General features: G+C 40.6%; 2 protein-coding genes across 12 annotated transcripts in view; one reads left to right on the top strand and one right to left on the bottom strand.

Moving 5' to 3' along the window:
- The window catches only part of NCBP1 (nuclear cap binding protein subunit 1), a 38,102-nt gene extending 36,078 nt beyond the window's left edge, over nucleotides 1–2,024 (top strand). For all 3 annotated transcript variants that reach the window (XM_003995654.5, XM_045043079.1, XM_045043080.1), the window contains 2 exons: nucleotides 502–615; nucleotides 1,496–2,024. In XM_003995654.5, the coding sequence (XP_003995703.3) occupies nucleotides 502–615; nucleotides 1,496–1,609 (228 nt within the window). In that variant the 3' untranslated portion in view covers nucleotides 1,610–2,024. The remainder of the gene's footprint in view (nucleotides 1–501; nucleotides 616–1,495) is intronic.
- XPA (XPA, DNA damage recognition and repair factor) lies at nucleotides 7–26,562 on the bottom strand. 9 transcript variants are annotated; one of them, XR_006588756.1, is made up of 7 exons: nucleotides 26,269–26,556; nucleotides 24,202–24,312; nucleotides 19,561–19,666; nucleotides 16,746–16,911; nucleotides 13,577–13,694; nucleotides 4,800–5,016; nucleotides 7–3,551 (listed from the first exon to the last, which is right to left on the bottom strand). XR_006588756.1 is itself a non-coding variant. In XM_023242483.2 (6 exons), exons 1-6 carry the CDS (start codon nucleotides 26,438–26,440, stop codon nucleotides 4,868–4,870), a joined length of 822 nt encoding a protein of 273 aa, XP_023098251.1. In that variant the 5' UTR covers nucleotides 26,441–26,555; the 3' UTR covers nucleotides 7–4,867. The 9 variants fall into 9 exon arrangements, 3 of the variants coding, with proteins under 3 accessions (XP_023098251.1, XP_023098250.2, XP_044899016.1); XR_006588754.1 differs by having other exon boundaries at nucleotides 4,445–5,016; nucleotides 26,269–26,555; XR_006588755.1 differs by having other exon boundaries at nucleotides 7–2,386; nucleotides 3,375–5,016; nucleotides 26,269–26,555.
- Between the last annotated feature and the right edge of the window lie 151 nt (nucleotides 26,563–26,713).

Here is a 26,713-nt window from a genome sequence, read left to right on the forward strand (position 1 = left end):
GTACTATTATTTTTAATCATAGTACACGTTTATTTATAAAAATTTAAATCACAAAAATTTGCAAAGGAAATAACCATGTGTACCTCCACATTCTGTTTCGTTTACAGCATTCTTACATGACCATTGCTCCAGGCTTTAAAAACATTTTTTGAGGATCCTTTTGTGGAGTACCTCACTCCTATTTATTCCCAGTTGTTCATCATTTAGATTATTTTCCTTCCTGATGAACATTATTTATGTCCTTAGAAATGGGTGTGGAGAAAAGTTACTAGCATAAATAATCTAGATTTAAAAGTGTTCACGTACTGAAAAAAGGATATACTAACATTATCACTTACCTGCCTATTTCTAGAATTTATTGACTTAACAAAAGTTAGCGATACCACAAAAACCGAGTGGAACAAGCAATGCCTTTTGAGGTCTCTTGGTCAAAAATGTGATTGTTTTGAGGTATAAGAATTCTCCCTCTAACACTGCTTTAACTTTATACCCCCTTTCCAGCGTTTTATCATGATCTTGACCGAGCACTTAGTACGATGTGAAACCGATGGGACCAGCGTATTAACACCATGGTATAAGAACTGTATAGAGAGGCTCCAGCAGATCTTCTTACAGGTTTGTGGGAAACCCTGATTAGATAATGAACATCACTGTTCTCAGCCACAAGGACTTTCCATGTTAAAAAATGGTCAGATTTGTTGGGAAGTTTCGTAATAGTCTGTAAGGCCCTTTAATGTCTGTTTGCTCCTGTTGCTCATCAGAATATTCAGAGTGAAATTGGTTCTATATGCAGTTCAGACTCCTAACTGCCGTTCTTTAGTCCGGTAGGGATCTCCGTGTATACAAGTCAGACGGGCACACATAGAAGAGATTATTTCATGACACTTTCTTCCCACATAGCCTCAAGCCACTGATTTTCAGTGAGACAGATGAGCTATTTAAGACCTATATTGAGGTTTGGGTTTATTTTGTGGAATAGTTAAAAATTAACAGGTCTTTGGCTAATTCTCTATTCTTTTACAATCTTAAATGTTCTAACCAATAAGAGCAAAAAAACTTTTATTGCAAAATATTTGTTTCAGCAACCTTCATTCTAATCCTCCTTCCTGGGTTGTTAATCTTGCCGGGTCAGTCCCTGTCTGGGCTCCGTTTACAAAGTCCTGTCTTTGGTCCTAATTAGGAGAGACCCAGCTGAACCTAGTCTGTAGCACCAGGCGCTCTTGCCAAGCCTTGAAGCATGAACTACATTTACGTAAAGGACTCAGTTCTCACCAGTTTCTAAGTTATCAAACATCCCTTTTTCTTCATTTCTCTCTACATGTTCTTAATGTTGGGGCTTTTCAGGAGCCCATTCTTCCTATCAAGCATAACCACTTTTTTCCCCAAACCCTTCCCATCATTCCACAACGTGGGCAGGCTGCTGAGGGAAACGTCCTGCGAGATTGCTGATGCGGTCCTTCTCCTGATCTAAACACCCCCTTTTTTACGTCCACAGCATCACCAAATAATCCAGCAGTACATGGTGACCCTGGAGAACCTGCTCTTCACCGCCGAATTAGACCCTCATATCCTGGCTGTGTTCCAGCAGTTCTGTGCCCTACAGGCCTAAGGGTCGTTTTACTCCCCTGTCAAGATTTTTTTTTAAATATCTCAAAATAATTTGTCTTATTTTTGATGGTTTGAATGCTTGCTTTCTTGTAGCACCCTTTCACTTACTAAAGGGGGGAGGAGGACAGTGAAGAATAGAGAATTGATTACCTTTAATTGGCCCTACAAGGCAAATACTCCCTACTGACAATGTGACGATGACCATAGGATGTATTATATCTGTGACAGATACAACTGTTCTGGTATTTTTTTCTCCTTAAGGCACAAAAGATAAGCGATTTGAGGTATGTGAACACTAGAGGTCCAGCTTACAAAGTAGTATATAGAACTGGTGGGTTTACTATCAAGTAGCATAGCTTTTCACAGCTCATGGATAACCTAACATGGCTGAAATAAAACTAAAAATGTTTTTTAAACTTTGGTATTTCATGATTTATCATCTCAATCTACTTTAAGATTGGTGATTTCCTCATTCACAATTCTTCCCTCATTCAGAATTCTCTCTTCAGTGTTTTAAAATGTTACACATATTAAGTGTTATTTATTTAGCACTACCCAAATCTGTTTGAATATAAGTCACCTGAGAGTCTTTAAAGTTATTTTCTAAATTAAACCACAGGGAGGCGGGGGACACAGCCGTAGTTCTTAAGGCTCCCCAGGTGATCCCGGGTGATTGCCAGTGTGTGGACAAGTTTGGGAACCATTACCTTAGAGCTGTCCGGTCATTTCCTCTGTTCTCTGAGACAGATTTGTCCAAGGTCCAATTATCAAGTACATGCTAAAGTGGAAATAGAAGTAGCTAGTTTGGATTGGCTAAAACTGTACTGTAGGTATGGACTTTGTTTCTATAGAATTTAAGTCCAAGGAGTTACTAATTCTTGAGCCAGTTTCTTACATGGTATTAAAGCTTAACTAAGATAATAAATGAGTACACATGTAAAATATGCAAAATAGGGAATTATCTGACATTGCAAATTTCTAGCATTTTAATAAGCCTTCATTAAACCTGAGGAAAAATTTATCAACAACCCCACAACTGATAAGTAGTATTTCTCTGTTTGTACAACATAGGTATCTTTCACTTATTTATGTCATAAATTTATGCTGTATTAGTATTTTTCATATTGTTACATGGTCTCTTTGGAGTACCCTTCATTTGGTGACTACAGAATATAGTCAAGAGATGGGAACTCCTAGGATTTTTAAATAACCATACCATGCAAAACAAGAATTGTTCACAGAATTAAGGGTGCATGGCAGGTTACCAGCCAAAAGGAGTCTAAAACCCAGGCTCTTGGCTAAATATTCTTTTGGTCATACTGTTCCTCCTTCCCACAAACAGTATTCAGTTAGACATGGCTCTTGTCCTCAAGAAGCCAAAAGGATGACCCTTTAAGGCTTTGGGAACTTTGACCCTAAACTGACTTATAAATCTTTCACAATGTATTGCAGAGTTTGACTAATTATACTTGCTTGATCCGAATTCTAGAGGAATTTCTTGGATCCTCTCTTCATGTCAAGAATGCACTGATGTGACCCCGCTCACAGTCTGGCAGCTAAGTTTAGGGAAAACTACAGACCGAATTTCAAAGATGTAAGAAACTAGACAAATTGGGAACTATACACTATATATATATATTAATGTGCTCATTAACAAGTGGCCGTTAGATGCCACGTGCTACAGATCTGCCATATGTAATCCTCAAACAGTCCTGAGAGGATCATGCCCATCCGACAGATAGAAACAGGCCCACAGAGTAACTTACCCAAGGCCCACAGCTAAAAAATGGAATTGGAACCTAGGTCCATGTGGCTCAAGGGCTCTATATCTCCCATGCAGTAATGCTGTTGTCAGCTGCCTGGATCCCTCAGTACTCTTGTCCTCAAGCTGGAAGCTTTCTCATGGTCCCAGGAAGGTCTTGCTGCCCACTGGCCAGTTTTTACTGAATGAATAATTGGCACATTTAAAAAAAAAAAAAAAAAACTTGACTAATACATTAAACTTTTAAATATTTATATAAAACATTTCTATATTGGGTACTTGTATAGAGAACAATTAGTAATTACAGTCTTAAGCCTATTTGGGTTGGACTTGTTCAGACTTGCCTTTCTTCAAGTATAATCTGCAAGATCTGATCTAGAAAGGAAATAGGATGTTCCTTACCCAAGGCCCACAGCTAAAAAATGGAATTGGAACCTAGGTCCATGTGGCTCAAGGGCTCTATATCTCCCATGCAGTAATGCTGTTGTCAGCTGCCTGGATCCCTCAGTACTCTTGTCCTCAAGCTGTACTTGAACATCCTATTTCTCTGTTTGTAGCAACAGGACTAAAAAAGCCAGGTCAAAGAACAATTTGAAAACATGCGGTGTATCTTAACCTGAATGTTTTTGTAAGAAAAAAGCACAAACCCTGTAATCAGGCACATTTGGATCAAATCCTCTTATTAGTATAACTACCTTGTAAGCCTTTTTATAAGACAGAGGCAGCACTAAATGGGTAAATTTGATCCATATGTCTGGGGTGATGGTGGGTTGTAGGTGATCACTTCCTTTAGAAGTGCTAAATAAACAGAGAAGTTCTCTTCCATCCCAGGATTATAGGAGAATACCCGTAAGCCACTTGGCATCATCCCTGCCTGGCCCATGGTAAATGGTCAGTAAAATGTTAGCAAGTTATGATAAACTTACTAACAGTACCGTCTTTGATCAGTAAAACAATATGGCTGTTTTTCCATTTGAATCTGGATTTGAAAAGGGCTACCTAGACAAGGACGTTAAGGCCTATGGTGGTAAACCCCAAGGATACAGGAAACATGATCAGACTCCCACAACTCACTTCCTGCTGGGAATCAGGGCTTATCCAACAACAGCTCCCCAGTTCCCTTATGTGGAGACAGGGTATAGAAGACCCGGCCAGCCTTGGGTTCAGGATCTACCACCGTCCGTTATTTCTGGGAGAAGGATCCTGTTCAGCCAGCTTCTGCCATTATTAAAAGCTCTTCCTCCTGTTCCAATATAGGGTTTGGCTTGGTTTCTTATTTCTCAGTTTTGGCTTTAACCTAACTTCTGAACCTACTCCACCCCTTGGCTCCCATCCCTGTTGTAGAAAAAAGCAATCCCAGACCCAGTATTATGCCTACAACCAGACCTGCTGGACCCTTACTGAAACTTGCTTTTAAGCCACAACATACAAATTTCTTCCTGAAGCATGATTTATAGGAGTGTCCCGTTCATCTGTGGCAACGTTACACTTTACGAGTCACATTTTCTCATAGGTCAGCTCGTGGCCACACATGGTACAAGTCTTCCGGTACGTATCCTCCTCTAGGCTTTCTTCTGGTCCATACTCATGCTGATGAGCAACTGTTTCCCTTTTCCACACGCTGCTTCTCACTGCTCGCCGTAATTCTAAGAAAATAAAAGCCATTTTTCAATGATGCTGTTCAGCTGAATCCCCAAATCCACCAGGGGTGTATGTATAAACCAAATAACGGTTTACGTTACTTTTATAACAAAATTGATTCTAGAACCATGGCAAGCTTGGCCTGTGAAATTACTCCTCACTGTTGGGAGCCATGTGAAGTGGTTGATAGAGAAATGGGGTAAATGGGTTAGAGGGACAGCAAAACACAAAACTTCAGAAGATGAATAGAAACAAGATCATAAAAGAACGGGGTTTATTCAAGCAGCTAAGGAAAATGACGCCACAGCAGGTAAGGGGTGTCAGCTGGGACGACTCAGTACAAGGAGAACTTCAAAGTTCCATATGTTAGGAGCTACTTCTGCAAGAGGCAGGTCAAGTTACGTCTGATAACTAGAAAGCCAAGAACTCTGTTGCTATGCTGGTGTCTCATCTCAGAAAAACTGCTTTTGCACCTGACCTGAAGGTCATTCAGTTCTTTATCCTATAAAATGAGAGCAATATTTTAGAAGAGGGACTGCCAATTATTGCATTCTTGTATTACCTAAATGTAAGAATCAGAGACAATTAAGAGCTGGAAAGAACCACAGTTTTTATTTTATTTCACTTTATTTTTTTGCAGGTAGGGAAGGAGAACAAAGATAGCATATGAATCCAAGTCCTCTATTCCAGTGTTTAGAATGTTTCCCACTGCATCGTGTGAAAACGTCATTTAAAAAAAACTGCTGGATGCTTTGAAAGCAACTAAGCCAAATTACATTTTAAAAGTTCACACCGCATTACCTGAAGACACCAAATGCTTACTATTAACTGAAAATTAAGCTAGTAACTTCTCGGTTTCCAAATTAATAATAAGCAACACAGTTTACATTACTCTGTTCTGACCAGTGATCCATCAAGCCCAGCACTGTTGTTGACAGGGGCACTACCTACGAAAGAGTAGGTTACACAATCTCAACCATAAAAAATCACTGGACACCAAGTAATCACACATTTTCTTTAATCTCTTTCAGATTTATGATAAGCAGTATCTAAATACTTGCATCTTTGTAATTTGCCCCTCACGCGTCAGAAGGATAAGCAAACACAGGACTATGTATCAGGCACTGTTCTAAGCACTGAATCTATAAACACGGTGAATCCTCCCAACCCTCTGAGATAAGTAAACTATCATCCCAGTTTCAACAGCTGAGAAAACTGAGGCCCAAAGAAGTTACGTATGTTGTGCCTAAGGTCAAACCACTAGTCAATGGCAAAGGTGTCTTTGTGTTACTAACCACTAAAGCTGTGCTGCCTTTCACACTTCCAGGATGAGAAGCACTTTATCTCACACCATTATTGTCAAGCTTCTGTGTATACACCTCTAGACACTTTCCAAACTATGGGGAAAATTGTGTTCATCCAAACGATCTTTCTTCCTATATTCTCTCCCTCTGAAGAATGCAAATTTTTCTAGATGTATCTGGAATGCCCTATCCTTTTATTATTTTACCTTAGGACATTTTCTAAATACAAAGTGAAATCATGTGCTGACCAGCACAGATGCCTCCTGGCTTCAGATAATGACAGGAAGAGGTCTCCTGTTTGAATTCTAATAACTACTTTTCAACTTTGTTCTGATAAAAAGTATCCTACCTAGCCACTTTTCCTCTACTACTCCACTGAGAAAACACACTCTAAATCTGACCCAGTCTCAGTCACTACTAAGCTAACCTCTACCTGCTTTGAGCATTACATGAACTCCAGAAGATAAATAAGAAAAATATTTGCTGGGGCGCCTGGGTGGCGCAGTCGGTTAAGCGTCCGATTTCAGCCAGGTCACGATCTCACAGTCCGTGAGTTCGAGCCCCGCGTCAGGCTCTGGGCTGATGGCTCAGAGCCTGGAGCCTGTTTCCAATTCTGTGTCTCCCTCTCTCTCTGCCCCTCCCCCGTTCATGCTCTGTCTCTCTCTGTCCCAAAAATAAATAAATGTTGAAAAAAAAATTTTTTTTTAAAGAAAAAAAAAAATATTTGCTTAATGCTAAAAGAATACTCACAACAAAATCTAGTTTACGGACCATAATTGGTCATAACTGAAGACAGGTTTTTACTGACTTTACGGCTTTTTCTTCCCATCCTTCAGCTAGTCGATCAAGAACAATGACAAGAAATGAAGGTAAATCTTTAGTATTTACTAGACATTCCTGGAAAAATGGACTAGAAAATAAGTACTAAAATACTGATACGTTTATCATTTTTTGCCTTCTTTCACTTCCTGAACAACCATTCAGTGAAGCAAGGCAGGCAGGCATCTGTGGTAGGGCAGAGGGAGCCCAAGAAAGGGAAGGAGGATCTCCCTACAGTGGAGGCAGCACACCAACGGGTGTCAGTCAGATAACCACATTAAGGATAATGGGAATCAGGTTCTCACTGTCAGAGACGGGAGTTACAAATAAGAAAACTAGAATGAACCCTAGAATTCTGGATTAGAACTGGCTATAGCAGTGTGAACTCAGCGTGTTAATTTATAATATACATGGGCAGACATAAAAATATATTCACGTGTTTTGTGCTAGAAAGAAATCTTCAACAAATGATCAGACATGGCAAAAGGACACAGGAGCTAGCTTGAAGACTCCTACTGGCCCAAACCTGAGACAAATAAGGACAGGAATTCATGAATCCATATAATAATAAATAAATGGCAGAAGGAATGCTGTGGAATGCGGACTTCTGACTGGTTAACTGTGAAGAGAGCAGTGAAATTAGAAAACAATTTTTGCAAAGAGTATACTGAAGACTGCTTCAGGCAAGAACCATCCATGAATGGCTGCTAAATCTCCAAGGAGGTATTAAGGAGAAGCAGGGTATCTGTTTGCTCTTTTTTTTTTTTTTTTTTTTTTTTTTGTTTATCAAGGGCAGATGGACATCTGTCCCTAGATGTGCTGCTACCTATGTACTATCTCCAGCCTGAAATGCATAACCTGAATCTAACCATTGGGAAACATCAGAAAAGCCCCAAATGAAAAACATTTCTAAAAAGGCAAGGTGGGGAAGGTAACAGACTTCTTCAAAAATGTCCGAGAGGCTGTGGAAATATTCCATAATAAAGAAATTTAGAAAGACTTGGTACCTTAAGTCAATGCCTGATCCTAGACTGGATCCTGTACTATAATGAAAAACTACACAGGACATTACTGGGTAAACAAAACTAGAATATGGATGACAGATTAGATCAAAATATCACTACTATACTTTGGTTTTGTAAGAGAACACTGCTATTTTTAGGAAACACACGCTGCAGTACTAGGGTAAAGGGTGATGATGTACAACCCACTCTTAAATGGTTCCAAAAAGAGTGTGTGTTGTGTGCACAGAGTACAGATGGCACATTAACAATGCGTCTGTTAATGTTTGTTTATTTTTGAGAGAGACAGAGTGTGAACAGGGGAGGGGCAGAGAGAGAGGGAGACACAGAATCTGAAGCAGGCTCCAGGCTCTGAGTTGTCAACATAGAGCCCGATGCAGGGCTCGAACTCACGAACCGTGAGATCATGACCTGAGCTAAAGTCAGACGCTTAACCGACTGAGCCGCCCAGGTGCCCCAACAATATTATCAATCTGGGTAAAGGATACGTGAGTGTCCTTAACTATACTTATCTTTGCAATTTTATGGAAGTCTGAACTTCATTCCAAAATGAAACTTAAAAAGTCAGGAGCTGGCTGGAAGAGGCCAAATTTGAGACTATTTGAGCTTCAAAATGCATCAGTTATGGACTGTAACACTGATTTGAAAGTAAGAATCCATGAAGCCAACTGATACTAAAAAAAGGTCTTCTTCCCAAAGGAAGCCAAATAAGAATTACAGAAAGAATAACAGAAATAGAAAGTCACCATTTATATCCACCCTAGTAACAACAAACGCAGGCAAGAATCATCCCCGTTGTACCAAAACTTGAGTGAGACTTAAGGAATGGGGTGTTCCCACAGTATGGGAGAGTCCAACCCAAAGATTTCCTACGAATTACAAAGGGGAAAGGGTACCTTGACAGTGGGGAAATCTAGCAGATGCCGCCTTAACCACGCAATCAAACGGAGTGTCACTCTCTTAGAGAACTGGTCTAGCGTGTCTTCCGGATGTGACACACTCGGACACATCACCTAGGAAGCATTCCTTCCTAATTATTCCTAATAAATCTAAATAGAAGGACATTCTGCAAAACAGGTGGCGGACTCTTTAAAAATGTCAATGTCATGAAAGATAAAACAGGTGAGGACCTAAAAGAGTAGACACAGGCATCACCCTTGACCGCCCCTTTGTTCCAACAACTAAAATGCTGTGAAAGACACTAGAACAACTGGGGAAAGATTACATACTAGACAATAGCATTTTATGAATATTAAACTTACTGTGACACTGTTTTCAGTTACACAGAACGTCATTGTTTACAGGAGATAACATGCTGAAATATTAAAAACCACAATGTCTGCAAGAAAACCCTTAAATGGTTCAGCAGTGTGTGTGTGTTTGTGTGTGTAAACATATGTGGCAAAATGTCAACATCTGGTGAAATTAAAATGTTTTTAATTAAAGATTAATAAGTTTATGTTACTTCATTTAAGCAACTTAAAACTTAGGAAAGCAGAGGTCACCACCTACTGCTGAGTGAGAAGAGGGAGGCAGAAAGGTCAGAGCCTCCAAGAGTGGGAAAGATTCACTAGCCCTGGGGAGATCTAGGGAAACCTTGCGGGTGGGGAGGAGGAAACGTGCCACACAGCCCAGAAAGCCCAGCTGAGCTGCAGAACAACACAGCGGGTTTCCGTGTTACAACGTCCTAGTCCCACCGGCCTAGAAGCTCACAGCACAGAAAGCTGTAGGCTGCCTCTCTTGGACATTTACAAGTGTCTTGCTATGGATATCTTCAGAGACTGCTTATACTTTTTACCCAAAGAAGTTTTCCCTTAAATCCTTGTTTCAATGAAAAATTTAGTTTATACCACTCTAAACTTATTTTATTTGGCTTAATATCTTAATTTTGTACAAGAGGCAGCATGTATTCGAAGAGGCCCGATGCTGCTTTTGAGGAACACGCACAACAGAACTAGCTGAAGGAGACCAAAGTTTCTGAACACTTGATGGGACGGCAGGAAGTTCTGACTCAGGGTGCTCCTTGTTAACTACAGGGAAAAAAATCACAAGGAAATGTCAAAATAACATGAAGCTTTGATCTTATCTTGTCCTCCACAAACTGAAGCAGAGTAACACGGAGTTGTGTCCTTCAAACTGCTGACAGAAGCCTGAAAATGGTCATACATATAACCACAGGTCCGGGATGTAAAATCTCCATTCACTTAGAAAGAGCCCCCAAATGGGCTTTTCTTACCCACCTGTTTTGGGGGGAAAGTGCATAGTAACAAACAATGAAGAATCACTTTGCATTTTTTAGAAGGCCAACCTCTGCCAGTACTAGGTAAGAGAAAACTTAAGGCTTTTCTTTAAAGCTACACTCCTCTCCACTTTATTTGTGGAGAGGCATGCAAGCCCAAAACGTTCCGTGTATCTGCACCAACTGAAAGTTCTCATCTGATAGCAAAGCCAGCACGCAGGGCATTTTCTGAAACCCAGTTAAACTGAGCAGCAGTGACGCCATCATTTCTACTTATGCCTTCTTGGATTGGAGAGATCTATAACAATGTGAATTTGCTGACAATTCTTGTCTCTCACTTTGTCTGTATTTGTAAATACTTTATGCTATTTATACTTAAATTTCTTCTGTAGTAAGATCAATTCTTTCTCAAACTGCTGAAGTAGATCATATTCTAAAAGCAGGTAAATGTAATCTCTTACCTTTACATTAAGTAAGCTTTGTGTCAGCTTCTTTGTGGATCAAAACCAGAAGACCAAGAGGAACCAGGTTCCAATTTCTTTTCAACTAAAAGACTTTTAGACTTGCTTTTATTCCTCTCTGTTCTGAGCAAACTGCATGGTAAGGTCCTTGTTTCTAATCTCTACAGTGTCTACTCCACTCTCAGCCCTTTGTGGCCTAGTCAGGAGGACTGGAACATATTCACCAACCTCTAAAGTAAACCAACAAGAAGAAGCCATAATTAAAGAGGGTATCACGCTGACCTCTGCACATTAAATACCAGAAGACATGGAGTAATGCTTATATAGTTGAGAGAGAACTCAGGTTTTCAAATGCAAAGGAAACAGAAGAACATTCTAAGATTTATAGGCACTTGGAAACTCTACCACTCTGTAACCACTCAGAAAAAATTTCCTCAAAAAGGCATGCTTCATCCAGACAGGAAATGAACTGAATTAGAGAAACCAGTCTTAAGATGTCCAAGAAAAAATTCAGGGAAAATTCGAACTCTTCAAGGAAGAGGAAAATCCAGTTTTATCTGGTGATTAATGGCAGCAATTTGATACAGCCAATTATATTTAATACCTATGAAAATTATGTAAATCCCAAAAGAACTGTTCTATTCAAACTAATAGTTGATCTACAGGATTATCTTAATTTTTATAGCAAAAAGCATAAAACAGATGCCATCATCTTTTATTGTTGGTCAAATTAGAGACATTTAGCCACCTTTAGAAGAAGACATCTTGACCAAACTACAGGAAATAGTATCTCAATAAAAACTACAGATAGCCCTCCTTTTTAAAGTATTTGATCACTCTGCAGGTCTAAGTTTCTAACTCCTTTATCCATATATTACTGTCTGTACCAAAACACCACCAGGAAAGTTGCTTAAAGAGGCAGTAGAGAAGGAAGAGTTGAGGTGACTGATTCAGGGTAGCTGTAGTAAAAACCCCAGGCTGATGTGTAACTAGTCTGTAATTCTGCCCTCCTCTTTCAAACCCAGTAAGAAGCCCTCTGTTACTGTACCCTTCAGGGCTCTCCTTGACGCAGGAAGAAGGAAGGGCTAGAGTAAAGCGTGAGGTAGAGCATAACCTAATAAAACATGAAAAGGACCAAATTTAAAAGTCTTTCCAAAGCCTCTCAGTTGATTCTTGCAGGTATTTTCAATGGCTTGGTACAGCAGTGGCTAATTTGGGGAAGATTCTTCAATGAAATGCTTTTATATGGCACAGTTTGCAACAGGAAACTTCTAACAAAGTCATAAAAGTGTGCTTTTATGCATAAAAGTGAGCTGGTATTTTAAGTAACTAATTTACATAAAAATATAAATAGGGATGTTAAGAGGTTGTTTTAATTAGCTTCATAAAATTCCATTTTTATAAGAAATAATTTTAAAGGGTCTATGCATTGAAAAGAACTAAAAAACCAGACATTAAAACATCACTACTGATGGTCTCTGGGAATTAGAATACAAGTTCTTTGCAGTTTCCTAACTTTTCTGCACTGCACATGAATTAATCTTATGATGAAAAGAGAGGAAAACATATCCTCACGAAGAAACAAGGCAGGCTTATATTCAAAAATTTTTTGTTCTTTTTTAAGACATCTGAACTATCTTCCAAAACCTCTTCTAAATCCTAAATACATACAAAAGTATTTATTATGGCTAAGACCCTCATTTTAAATGGATCAATTCAGTATATGCAGAGCCCTGTAAATACATAGGATACGTGCTATCTATATACACCTGACACCACACTGGGACTCAACAATTACTGTATAAGGAACATTTATGCCTACTGTGTAAGACTCTTTCTAGGGATTCTGCGATACAGCAAACAATGCTCCTAGTGCTCCGGGAGCACCCTGTGCTCACCACTATCACAGTACTTATCATGCTCCAATATGATATTAAGTTTACTGGCCTTTCTCTTCTGACCAACTCTGACTCCAGCATTTATGTCAGCACAGTACCTGGAACATAGTTGACACTAATTCCTGGATGCACTGATGGACAGATGGATGACGACAGACTTACACACATATGCGTAACTGGATGGATGGACAAACAAATACGGAGATAGATGGACAAAGGAATGGACAGACAGATGTCTGGACAGAGGAATGAATGTACCAATGCAGACTTTCAGTTAGGAAAGCCTGGTTCCAGTCCCACCTCGCTAATAATGATCTAGTTAACAAGTCACTCTACCTTTCTAGGTCTTTTACTCACATATAAACAAAAAAGGATTAGACCCACTGACGCGAGAAGGCTCTTTCTAGCTACTAAATTAGATGACTAACACCGAGGCAGAATTTTTTCATTTTAAGCAATTAGAGAAGTTTGCTGGTGGATATCCTTGATGTTTATAACCCTGTTAGTCATATTTAATTAAGACTGAACTGATACCATATCCTTGACCAGGGAGATATCCCTGATCCTCCCACTATTCCTACATAAAAACATAATTCACTTTAAGAGGAGGACTTACATGCTTTTTAGAACTGCAGTACTGTGAGGTTTGCACCGAGAGCCTCAAACACCTACTGGGGGCAAACTTTAAGTCTTTTTTTCTTTAATCTATGAAAAAACATACCAATCTACTGGTGACAGATCTTTAAACAAGAAGAACTTAGCTAAAGTCTTTTTGCAAGTCAGTAAAACACGGTCCTTCATGAGATAAATGTAGCCACTTACCTTTTACTTTCTTATCAAACTTTTTCTGTCTCATTTTTTCTCGGTTTTCTTGTCGAACTTCCTTTGCTTCTTCTAATGCTTCCTGACTGCCCCAAACTTCAAGAGACCGCTTCACAATCTACAACACAGAATCCATATTTAAATAAGCTGTCATTCAGAGTTGTTAAGTATTATAAAGTTTTAATGATTAAATCTGTGAGCACCAAAAGATGATCTCACTCAAAGGCAATTTTATAAGTATTTGAAATTTTTTTAAGAGATTAAATAGTGCTTAGACGGGTGCCTGGGTGGCTCAGTCGGTTAAGTGTCCCATTCTTGATTTCAGCTTAGGTCATGATGTCACTGTTCATGACATTGAGCCCCATGTTGAGCTCTGCACTGACAGTGTGGAGCCTATTTGGGATTCTCCCTCTCTCTCTGCCCCTCCCCTTCTCGAGTGCACTCTCTCAAAATAAATAAACTTTAAAAAAATAGCACTTAGATTGCTGGTGGGAATGCAAACTGGTGCAGTTACCCTGGAAAACAGTATGGAGGTTCCTCAAAAAATTAAAAATAGAACTACCCTACAACCCAGCAATTGTACTACTAGGTATTTACCCAAGGGATACAGGTATGATGTTTCAAAGGGGCACATGCACCCCAATGTTTATAGCAGTGGTATCAATAATAGCTAAAGTAGGGAAAGAGCACAAATATCCATCGATGGATGAATGGATAAAGAAGATGTGGTATGGGGCGCCTGGGTGGCGCAGTCGGTTAAGCGTCCGACTTCAGCCAGGTCACAATCTCGCGGTCCGTGAGTTCGAGCCCCGCATCGGGCTCTGGGCTGATGGCTCAGAGCCTGGAGCCTGTTTCCGATTCTGTGTCTCCCTCTCTCTCTGGCCCTCCCCCGTTCATGTTCTGTCTCTCTCTGTCCCATAAATAAATAAATAAATAAATAAATAAATAAATAAGAAGATGTGGTGTGTGTGTGTGTATATATATATATATATATGTATATATACATGTATATACACACACACACACACACACACACACACACACACACACACACACAATGGAGTATTACTCGGCAATCAAAAAGAATGAAATCTTGCCATTTGCAACTACGTGGATGGAACTGGAGGGTATTATGCTAAGCGAAATTAGTCAATCAGAGAAAGACAAATATTATATGACTTCACTCATATGAGGACTTTAAGAGACAAACCAGATGAACATAAGGGAAAAGAAGCAAAAATAATATAAAAACAGGGAGGGAGACAAAACATAAGAGACTCTTAAATATAGAGAACAAACAGAAGGTTGTTGGAGGGGTTGTGGGAGGGGGGATGGGCTAAATGGGTAAGGGTCATTAAGGAATCTACTCCTGCAATCATTGTTGCACCATATGCTAACTTGGATGTAAATTTAAAAATAAATAATTTTTTAAAAATTAGTGCTTAGAAACTCAATAATACTTCTATTTAAGCCTATAAAACCCTCAATAAATGTATGCTTAATTAGACTATAAATAGAAAAGCTGTCCTCTGACTATAATTATTCCTCGGATACATTGTTTTCACATAAATTCACAGAAGTACAAGTAGTTGGTGCATCTGATAAGTTTTGTCACACTCACCAAAAAACTTAGCCACAGCCATCTCAGTATGAGGTCACCTCCAAAAACCCTCCTACCACAGAGAACCCATAACTACTCCTTTCCTCCTCTTCAGTTCATTACGGTTTCCATCCACTTGACTAATTTCTGATCTTTAGAGTATCAACTTCTTTTTAAACTTTGGTACCTGAATGACCTAAAAGCCTTTACTCGTGTTTAAAAACTTTGCATTATAATATCTTTACTCTTTATAATATTTATTTACATTTAGGAGACTCACATACATACTAAGAATTATGCTTAGGCTCTCTCTCACAATAATGTTAAGGGGACCAAAATATCAATCAAGGTAGCCAAGCTCAAATTTCCTCTTAACATAATAAAGGGATATACTGGCATTTCCTAAATTCTAAAGCATCACATTTTCCACAATTTAATACCCCTGAAGATGCTGCAGCAGCACTCTGCTTTCTGGTACTTTAACACCTGAGTCAAAAGGCAACTCAGAAGAACTGGACTCTGAATGCAAAGAAGTTTAGGAATATCTTATCCGTACTTGCATTCTCCTATTTATGTATGCACAAGCATGACGTATAGCAAAAAAATAAAATAAAATAAAATAAACTATACTAAGTCTGATGGCACTATTTCAGTAAGTGTAAAATAAAAGCCTCAAGTAATGAGAAAGCATTGGGTTGGCATGTTTTAATTGTTAATGGTACATAAAATAATAGTGAATCTTCTAATCAACAGTGTCTTAGGTTTAATAAAATTCAATAAATGGTTGGTTTTACTATTTATTTATTTATTTATTTATTTATTTATTTATTTATTTATTTTAATCTTTAAGTAGGCTCCACACCAACATGAAGCAACTCACGCCCTGAGATCAAGAGTTGCATGTACTACTGACTGAGTCAGCCAGGCACCCCTACAATGCAGCTTCTTAATTTTATTTGGAGATACTAGGATTTTCTAGTATTTTCCAATCAAACTGCTCTAAAGCAATGCCTCCCCCTATTTTTTTATATACTGGCACAAAAATATAACCTCTGTACCATTGTGGGATAGATACAGGAGGCTGCTAGTGACTCCTTATGGGTGTGGGTAACTATCTCTGCACACCTATACCACCATCACCACCGCATGAGGAATTGAGAAGATCCACTGTGAGACACAGTAGAGTTACTTGGACACTTGACAGGGTTCCAGATGATTATTTCCCAAGTGGAGTTAGATCTTAGGCATTTGTGAAATTCCTGAAACTTTTTAAGAATTTTATTGGAGGGTGGGTGTGTAGGGAAATGGAGCCTAACCCTTAACTCCCAAGTTTTTTAGTTCCCTAATTGCACTAGTGACATTACTCCATAGTAATATATTTGCCCAAAGTACCACTCCAAAAAGCAAAATGTTATTAAATGTCATCACATATGACCGCAACTTGTAAGCAAAACAACAAAAGGAAAAGGATCTTTTTAACTGTAAGCAAAAACTAAACTAATTATCACTAGTTTATTGTTAAAACTTCACCTGATCGAGGGTTTAACATGAGTATAACTTATCAGAGACCTGCAATTTTAAGTAGAGTTTCATATCACCCCATTGTGAATGATGAGGATTCTTCTTCACAATGAATTTAAGAGCTGGTTCTCTTTTTTCTAAATCACAGTCTTTCAGAAGGTATTCTTGTTTGGCTTCTGTTTTAGTTATGAGCTTGTGTTTATCATCAGCATCTCTGAAAACAAATGAAGTCCAGTACTAAGTTAGCTACTTTAAATAAACTAAGTTTTCAAATAGTCCAACAACCTAGGGGCATGCATGCCTAAACATAAAAGTTTTTCCTTGGACTCTCACAGTCAAGTTAGCAGCGTAAAAATTCTAACAGAAAAATACTTATTTGGAGAAGCTAGATTATATTAGCCATAGATCCAGGTCATTTAACACTCTAAGAATTTCTTTTCTACTTAAAGTCCCTCTTTTCCACAATGGATTTGAAATCTCTTAATACGAGTACAGTAAATATAATGGAGAACTAAGACTCAATGAGTAAGAAAATATAAATCAAAGCACAAAGTCAGGATGAGTGAGCTATAAGGAATATAAATATGCAAGGTCCAACTGTCCCCACACAGTTCAGTTTCCAGTTGGCTTTGAGCTTTTTCAAAGCCAAGGTAAAAATGGAGACATAGTCAATTACATAGTTCTTCTCATTTATTTTTTCTCCACATACATGCCAGATACATGGAAGGTACTAGGTACAGGTACTAGAAATACAGCAAAGAAGAAAACAAAGCCTTTTTTTCATGAAGCTCCCATTCTGGTTAGGAGAAGACAATCAATAAGCAAACATCATGACAGATAAAAGTGCTATAAAGGAACATAAAGCATGGCGAGGGAAAAGAAATTTTCTGGTAGACTGGGTAATCAAAGAAGGCCACTGATGAGAGGGCATTTGAGGAGGGCCCTTAAAAAGTTAGAGAACATCAAGGGGTGCCTGGGTGGCTCAGCTAAAGTGTCCGACTTCGGCTCAGGTCATAATCTCATGGCTCCTGAGTTCAAGCCCCGTGTCGGGCTCTGTGCTGACAGCTCAGAGCTTGGAGCCTGCTTCAGATTCTGTGTGTGTGTCTCTCCCCCTCTCTCTCTCCCAAAAATAAACAAACATTAAAAAAAATAAAAAGAGAACATCCTATTTGAAAAGCTGGAGAAAGAACATCCTAACCAGAGAGAACAGAAGCTCTAGGGCAGGAATGTGCTTTGCAATGAGCCGGTGTGACCAGAAGGCTTAAAGGGAGGGACGAAGGTGAGGAACGATGGGAGATCAAGTTAAAGACAGGCAGGGGCCCTGTAAGCAGCGGTGAGACCATTCTATTCCAGATGGATTAAGAACCGTTGACAAGTTCTAACTAAAACATCTACATAGAAGAGGCCAATGGTGCCAAGTGGGGGACACAGGCCAGTTAGAAGACCACCAGTGCGGTGCTCCAGGCAAGGGCTGATGGTGGCCTCAGCTGAGGTAGAAGTGGGTGAGGGGGTAAGGGGATAAACTGAGTGAGGATATGGAATGAACACAGAGCCAAATGGATTTGGAATAAACACTGGATAAGCAGAGATACGGTAAATAAAACTGGCCTTCACTGAAATGAGGTACAGATCAGGTAGGGGAGACTCAACATTAGAAATAACTTTATGAAAGCTAAATAATTTGGAAGTTTAAGCTAAAGGAGGTGACAGGTAAACAACACTGTACTAAAATTAAAATCTTCAAAAATTTTGAAAGGAAACAGAATGGAGGGCTGTGTTCCTAATTACTTTGAAGTTTAAAAATATCTTTTTTCCAGACTACTTTCCACAACTTTCTTTAAAGTGATACATCAATTTCTCATGGAAATAAGATTATGCGTGGTAATTTTGTTCCCAAAAGCTATCCGTACTTTAAAGAGTGACAATACTGTGGACCTTAACCACTGTGTGTCAATGGGAAGAGACTTTATACTGTTTGTAATTCCAACAGGAGCCAAACATTTCCAGTCACAGATCCAATCACAAGACCAGAAACATCTCTATCTTCTCAGGATTCTATCTTCTCAAGATCCTACACAGCAACAAGTCAATGGGGATGACTCCTGATGGCTGCAGCAGGGACTCAGAAAGGGCAAGTCCTCCAGGCAGGTGAGCAAAAGGTCTAGGGCAGCAGGTCCAAGAAGTGGGACCAGGGAACAGATAAGAGGGCTAAGTAAGACTCCAAGGTAGGGTCTTAAGGCACAGGATGTGGCTGGGGTAAACAGCAGGGACAAAACCATGTGGAATGAGAAGGATTATCCTGGGGTGACAGAAGAAGAGGACAGCAGCTAGGAAAAGAAGAAAAAGGATGAGAGAAGAACGTGAGTTTTCCTCATCTCTTCTCCCCCTGCCCATTCAGGACAGTAAAGCATGCATGGAAGGGGGTGCTCTGAGAGTACCAGGGGAGTGGCTGGAGACGCTTCACTCCCTTCCTCTCACTGAAGGCCCCAGTCCTCTGACCAGTATGTCTACACACACTGGGGTAAGCACAGGGGACCCTTAGCAGCTGGGGAAAGAGAGAGGTTAGGAACCTGCTACTGAGAGATGGTAAAGACCCACCAGGCCCACAGAAAGGAGAGGACATATCTATGGCTGAATCAGGGCCATCCTTCCTGTTAATGCGACACATCATAACTTTCACAAGCACGAGCTTCCGTATTTCTTTAGCAAGATGGAAGTCACAGAAATTTTAGGAAACACCCAAAACAAAAATCATAATTACTAAGAAAATATTAAATCCAAATGGCTCTAATTATTGATTTGCCCTAAAGCTGCATGCAAACATTCAATTTTAGCAACTGAGAACACTGTCTGAAGTAAGTACCTGCAGTTGTCACAAGTTGCCAAATCAAAGTGGTTCATAAGGTAAGAATCCATAAATTCTTTACCACATTCTTCACATATCGCATAATCAAATTCCATAACAGGTCCTAAAGAAAAGAAGGTTAATTCTTTAAGTGTCCTTTTTTATAACAGAACAATAGATTTTCCCCTATCTTAAATTTATCAGTATGTACTTTATAACTGATGCAAATACATTTACCTAAAAGACAAAACATGATTAGGTAATCTTATACTTACCTTAAAATTTTAAGGAAAAAACTATCAATTCATCAAGTATTTTTGAACACAAAACCTATGTGTGAGGTACTTGTATCAGTTTCATATTGCTGCTTGTAACAAATTACCACAAATTTACTGACTGAAAACAACACAAGTTTATTATGTTACAGATCTGAAGTTTGTGGGTCTGACACAGGTCTCAGTGGGCTAAAGTCAAGGTGTATGCAGGGCTGCATTCCTTCCCGGAAGTTTTAGGGGACAATCTATTGCCTGCCATTTCCAGCTTCTAGAAGCTGCCTGCCTTCCTTGACCCATGACTTCCTTCCTCCATCTTCAAAGCTGGAAGTAGCAGTTTCTCACACCACTCTGGCTTCTTCCATAATCACATCTCCCTGTGACTCTCTCCTGTCTTTTAAGTATCTCTGTGAGTATACCAGGCCCACCTGGATAATAGAGAATAATCTCCCACATCTCAAGGTCTTTAACCTTAATAATATCTGCAAATTCCTTTTTGATACAGAAGGTAACATATCATGGGTTCCAGGGTGATTAGATGGTGGACATCCGTGGGGACCCTATCTGGCCTACCACCATACTTCTGAGAGAAAGGTTAGTCCCAGAGTCGAAGGGAGGGGAGGGAGCTGCTTAGACAGGAAGATGGGCACTAACACATAACATGGGGAAAGCAGCAAAGAGCAAGTTAACACTAGAAGAGACAACACAGGATTCACTTTCAAATGGGAAACTTTTTCTCTCCCTCCATTCCACCCGGCCCCCAACACCACCATGAACAGAGCAAATGCATTGATCTCAACCACAAGACTGTAAACTTGAGGGTAAAGATTATATTTGGCTATCTACCCTCAATTCCCAGCACAGAAACTACACTAGGTAAAGCTCAGTTTTTTTAAGGACTTCAAACACCTAGCTAGGGATCTTTATCCTATACAATTGGTTCTCTTCAGGATGACTGCCACTGCCAAGCCCCAGCTCTAAGAACCGCCACAACTCCCAATAGGAAGAGTTATCATTTGTTGTCATTTGTTCACAATTTGTTCAATATATTCCTACCACTGCCTTCCCTTACCTACTCCCAACACCACAAGGTCAATTAATATTCTACCATCCCTCAATTCCACTAATCTCCAAACTCCAACAAAAATATCACTCTTCCTTGTAAAACATTAGAGGGACATAGCTATAGACAAAAGGAAAAGCTAAAATATAGTCAAAATGATATCTTCAAAAAACTGATTACAGAACGTGTTAGAATGGAGATAAACTGCAGTTAGAAATACCAATTAGGAGGCTACTGCATAGCGTTACTAATCAAAAGCCATAAAAGGTGCAGATATTTTCCTAATTTTAAAAACTCTTTATAATGAAAAGTTTTAAATTACATAATGATTTTTCAATTCCATCAATCCCTTTAAATCTGCCATGTGGAAACTGGCAGTCAACTGTATGCAAGATCCTTCCCCGCTGGCCATTCATTTATTCATGTATTTATTATTGATATAGACTCATGGATTCCTGTATTTTCCAATGGTATATCATTTATTAGTGTCCTTAATTACTTTGGTGCTCAATTTATCTCAGATGTGGCCAGCAGGAGCCGCTTCAAGCTGGCTCTTATGTCCCTGTAACATACCTCTATTACTTTTTGAATACTTATATATTACTGGCATTACAAAATGCCCCAAACTCACCTGGTAGCCATCCTGCCCCAACCCTAGAATCAGCTATTTCTCTGAAGGGCCCTGGTTCCTGTTAGTGGGGGAACAGTATCGGAATCTAAGATCTGGACACCAGGTATGCTCATTGCTACTGGGCTATCTTCACTTCAAGTCCCTTTCTGTGGACAGAGCTAACACATGCACATGTGTGTATACAACCCCCCCCCCCCAACACACACATATCTTTTTGAGGTGTAAGTGCTATATTGTATGAGTTTCACATGTCCAACATAATGATTCAATATTTATACATATATTGTGAAATTATCACAATAAGTCTAGTTAACATCTGTTGCCATAGTTACAAAAATTTCTCTTATGAGAACTTTTAAGATATAGTCTCCTAGCAACTTTTAAATGTGCAGTACAGTACTATTAACCAGTTGCCATGCTGTACATTACATCTTCATGACTTACTCTGTAACTAAAAGTCTGTACCTTTAGATCCCCTTCACCCCCACTTTCCCCTATCATCTTCTTGGTTATTCTGACGAACCTCTGTTCTAGATTATAAAAGCATTTGACAGGCTTTGCTTTATAGGCAAATGACTCAAATAATTTTGATTTTCTCAGCTATGCTGAAGGTCTTTAAAATTAACAAAGAAAACGTGATAGAAAATATTAATTAATCATTCTCCCTGTTTTCTTCTACCCACCCAGGTCAGCCACATCAAGTTGTGCCAGCCCCCTTGTGCAAAGGCATCTGGCCAAGGGGAAAAACAGGGGCCAAAATGCAGCCCATGACCACTTTTTAAGCCATGAACCTTGGCCCAAACTAAGCCCAGAGAATGAGGGCCTTTTCTAATTGGCCTCCCAAAGGAGACACTATTGAAGGAAGTAACGGAGAAGACATGATGGCCAGCTGACCCATGAGGCAGACCTGGGCAATTAGAGACTCCTCACTCCCTACCCTGTTCTTGGAATGCACATTCTGCCCATCAATCCCACAGTGGGAGCTGTTCCAAGGACAAAGCCTTGGCAGAGTAAGTGTCATTGAGGCCACCTGACCTGAATATGTGACTGAACCCAGTTAAGGCCTCTATATAAACTGTTAAGATTTGGCAGGTGGGTGCGGAGATCTGCTTGTCTTGCAGCCACCCAAGACAAGCCTTGTAAGTTCCCTTGCTAACTAACACTGCCACTTACCAACCTGGAGTGGTCTCTTTCTTTGGTCTCTCTTGCCGTCTGTGCACCAGACCAGTTTGCAAACCAACACACACTTTCCCTAACTTCCACAGATTCCTTACCAAAGTTCTTATTACAAGCAGCAGCATACCAAGCAATGCCACATGCATACCTTAGTTAAGCAGGAAGGCACTACAATAGGTTATCAATAAATATTTGTCGTGTGATCTGTTAAATAAAAGCATAGGCTTTACAGCCCACAGTTGATTCCAAAATCTACAGAAAAAAGTTACAACGAGTCTTCATATCCATAAAAGCATAGAGACTTTAAAGATCTTTCATTCAATGGCTTCCCTCCTCATACAGGGCTTTTCTAAAACATCCTGGTCAGGTGGTCTTTTAATCTCTGAACCCCTCCAACGCTTTGCTATTTAGAGGCAGCAATTTACATAGTTAGAAAGTTTTTCCATTTCACAGAGTCACCATAAGGCTCACATGCTCTATGTGCCAACATTCTGCAAGTGCAAAGTGCTAAGTATATGTAAGGCACTCCTTCATTATACTCTCTCACCATACTGTAATCGTCACCCACTGTTCCAAGTTCTGCCCTCCAAAGCAAATCACAGTGTGAGCTCTCTTCCACAACGGGGCACTTCTTGCATTTGCAGGCAGTTAGAAGTGTTCCTAAGTTAAACCTAACCAGTTTGACAACTGTTCCTCACGTGTCAATTTGAAGACTTCTGTTTTGACCCCCCCGTTTTGGACACTATACGCGTGTCAACATCCCTCTTAAATATGGCACCCAAACTGAACAAATATTTTAATCCTTCAAGTCTCAGCTTCTGAAACGAGTTTAGGCACACATAGAATAGGACAAGACTATTACCCATCTTGGTGAATACATAACATTTCTGTTGCCACAGCTAAAACTAGAATGCATTTTTTTTAAGTCTATTTATGTATTTTGGTAGAGAGAAAGAGAGAACCAGCGGGGGAGGGGCAGAGAGAGGGAGATGGAGGATCCAAAGCAGGTTCTGCCCTGACAGCAGAGAGCCTGATGCAAGGCTCAAACTCACGAATCATAAAATCATGACCTCAGCCAAAGTTGGACACTTAACCAACTGAGCCACCCAGGTGCCCCTAGAATGGGTTTTTTAAGCCTCACCAAGATAAATATATACAGATACATATCCCATTTTTTTTCCTTCAAACAAACAAAAGAAAGAATGTCCTAAATTGTATCTCTTGGGTTCTAGCCCCTTATTTCAGCCTATCTAGATAACTGAGTATTCGACCGGTGAATATATTGGCTATCCTGGCCTATCATAAAACAAACCTAAGTATACAAACCCCAAGTTAAATCATTGCTAAATCTGTTTAATTTTTAATCTACCAGCAAAACTGCCAAACTTTGTCACTCTTATAAAGCTAACCTGCTCACTGATTATAAGAAGGTATTATTTAACATCAGTTTGCAAAGAATTATGCATGTAACTCAAAATGACCAATCTAGATACCAACTTTCTGGAAATACACTTTACCTGGTTGATGGACAACTTTGCCAATTGTACACTGTTCCTCTTCTTCCTCTTCTAGAATGAAGCCTCCTCCTGTGTCAGTGATCTTTGGGGCTGCTTTTACATTAGCCACGCCTATAAAAAGTAAGTAAAAGTGGTCAATGATTTAACTAGGTAAGCCCTTAAGTTCCCTTGTGCATAAACAGGAACTTTCTTTAAATTTAATAGATATCAAACAAGACAAGGATGTCCACTATTAACACTTCTACTCAACTTTATACTGAAGGGCCCAGCTAGCAGAAGACGATAAGAAAATAAAACGGGCACAAAGGTTGGAAAGGAGTAAAACAGTCTGTATATTCTACATACATAATCACATCATCTGTGGATAAAGACTGATCTATGACATATACCATGAAAAAGACGGAGAAGAACTTGCTTAGAATGTGGTGCTAAAGGTCTGGGCAAACAGCAAGGTGGGGCAGCGGAGAAACTGGGCTTTGTCTTGGCATGACTGAGCACCTGCTCAAGTGATGGTCCTGACTACTCCAGCTGGAGTAGTCTTTTTCGTGGCCTATGTCACAGCTCAGTCGGAAAATGAAAATTGTACGGTACACTGAAATAAAAGTACTGCAAAGATAAAAATTCTCAGCACCAAACCTAACTCTTGAAGCACAACGGGTTGTATACCACGTTACAGCACAGTTCAGTTCTTGGGTCAGTGCCTGGGAAACCTTACAGAATATTCATTCTACCTTGCTTTCCATGACCAAAAGTTTTATGCCAGCTTATTGTTCTATTACACACCCGGGTTCCACAGCCATTTAGTACAGATCTACAAACCTTTACAAAATCACAAATATTAACGCAAATGAACAACTTTTTGTCCCGACTCCAGAACGTCTCAAGTTGAGAAACTAATAAAAAAAAGTACTAGAAAACAGAAAGGATGAGACCAGAACCATTAAAAGTGGCTGGAATTTGCAGATTCAGGGTCAGTATAAATATAAAGACATGCTGCCAGCCCCAGACTCTTGGCGTTCTTCCTTACTTTTGGCTGATGAAAAGGGCTCTACATGTGCTCAACTACTCATACAGTATGGGACGTGGCTTTAGGAACATGTGTATTTCGTGTTACAGAGGTGGTCCTAAAGAAGTGCATGTCAACCAAACTGTATTTTCAATCCCTAGGGAAGATTATTACTTGGCTCCAGTGGAAAATTACACCACAGCAACGTACATACATAGATGACAGACACGCAGTTAAGGGCTGCCCTAAGCAAGGGGGGGAGATAACATTTAGACATAATAACAGCCTTTCTTCTTAAAATTGAGAGATGGCTGCATAGAAGAAGCAGTCGGTGGCAAGGAAAGGCCCTGAACCCGGTATCATATAACCTCAATTCTAGTCCCGATTAACCTGTTGGACTTGATCCTATGAACCCCAGCAGATCCCTTTCCTTTCCTGGTCCTCAGTTACCACCTCAGTAAAATACCAGTACCAAACCCTGCCCTAATTATTTTCCAAGTTAACAGAATCAAATTAGCTAACTTGAAAGGTGTGAAGCACAACAAGCGCTACTCTTGAGAGCCCCACGAAGGCAGGAGCTCACCACCTCTCTTGGTGCCCCAGCACGTAGCAAGCACGGTGCCGGGTCCAGAATACGCACTCAATCGCCCTTTGTTGAGTTGATGAATTCGGGAACGGTGCAGAATTAGTCCTGCAATGGGTTACAAGTCTAAAAGCTTTATACGAGGACTACCGCTGGGACTGCTAGAGGCACAGCAGGAAGAGAGCAGAAAGGGAAAGCTGAGGCGCCCACCGACACTGGCTGGTACCTCCCGACGGCGAGAGCGGCCGCATCCCCAAGCTAAAGACGGCAGCTGGGCCGCCCAGGTGCAGTGAGGAAAGCCCGGGGTCCAGCGCGGACCCGCCGGCGGTCTCGCACAGCCCGCTTTGACACGGCCCGCCGAGCGGACTCCCGGGACTGCGGGAGGACAGGAGCACAGACAAGGGGACAGCCGACGCCACGCCCAGGACTTGGTACCCGGCCCGCCAGAGGGAAGGGGCAGCGCCGCCAGGGCCCAAACCTCCGGTAGCCGCAGCCGCCGTCGCCGGGTAGGGCCGGGCCGCCAGCCGGGCCTGGCGCAGCATCAGCGCCCGCTGCCGCTTCCGCTCTATGCTCGCCCGCACCGATGCAGGGAGCTCCGCCGGCTGTTCTGAAGCCGCCGGCTCCGGCGAAGGTCCCCCAACCGCCGCCATCTCCACGCTCCCCAAAGGGCCGAGGATCTAGCCCCGCGCAAGCGCATCAGCGCGCCGAAGCCTGCCCACAGCCCCGCCGCGACGCCCGCACCGCCTCCGTGTTGACTTCACCATACAACCTCCGAGGAGAGCGCCTGCGTACTTTGAGGAGGAGGGGACGAAAGGCAGGGGCGGTGGGCGGGGTCTGCGCCTGCGCTGGGGAAACCGCTTGCTGGTCACCTGGGAGGACTCAGGCCGAGGTCAATTTTCAGTACCGGGTAGTCTTTTTTTTTT

The sequence above is a fragment of the Felis catus genome, chromosome D4, assembly GCF_018350175.1.
Source record: "Felis catus isolate Fca126 chromosome D4, F.catus_Fca126_mat1.0, whole genome shotgun sequence".
NCBI classification, from domain to species: domain Eukaryota; kingdom Metazoa; phylum Chordata; class Mammalia; order Carnivora; family Felidae; genus Felis; species Felis catus.

What these genes read in the sequence shown, in the direction of transcription:
- XPA (XM_023242482.2), bottom strand. Translation starts at nt 26,440, where the DNA reads ATGGCGGCGGTTGGGGGACCTTCGCCGGAGCCGGCGGCTTCAGAACAG. An exon ending in GGCGGCTGCGGCTACCGGAG is followed by an intron (nt 24,313 to 26,268) that starts GTTTGGGCCCTG and finishes TACTTTTTATAG; the next exon opens with GCGTGGCTAATGTAAAAGCA. An exon ending in GCAACTTGTGACAACTGCAG is followed by an intron (nt 16,912 to 19,560) that starts GTACTTACTTCA and finishes ATTTGTTTTCAG; the next exon opens with AGATGCTGATGATAAACACA.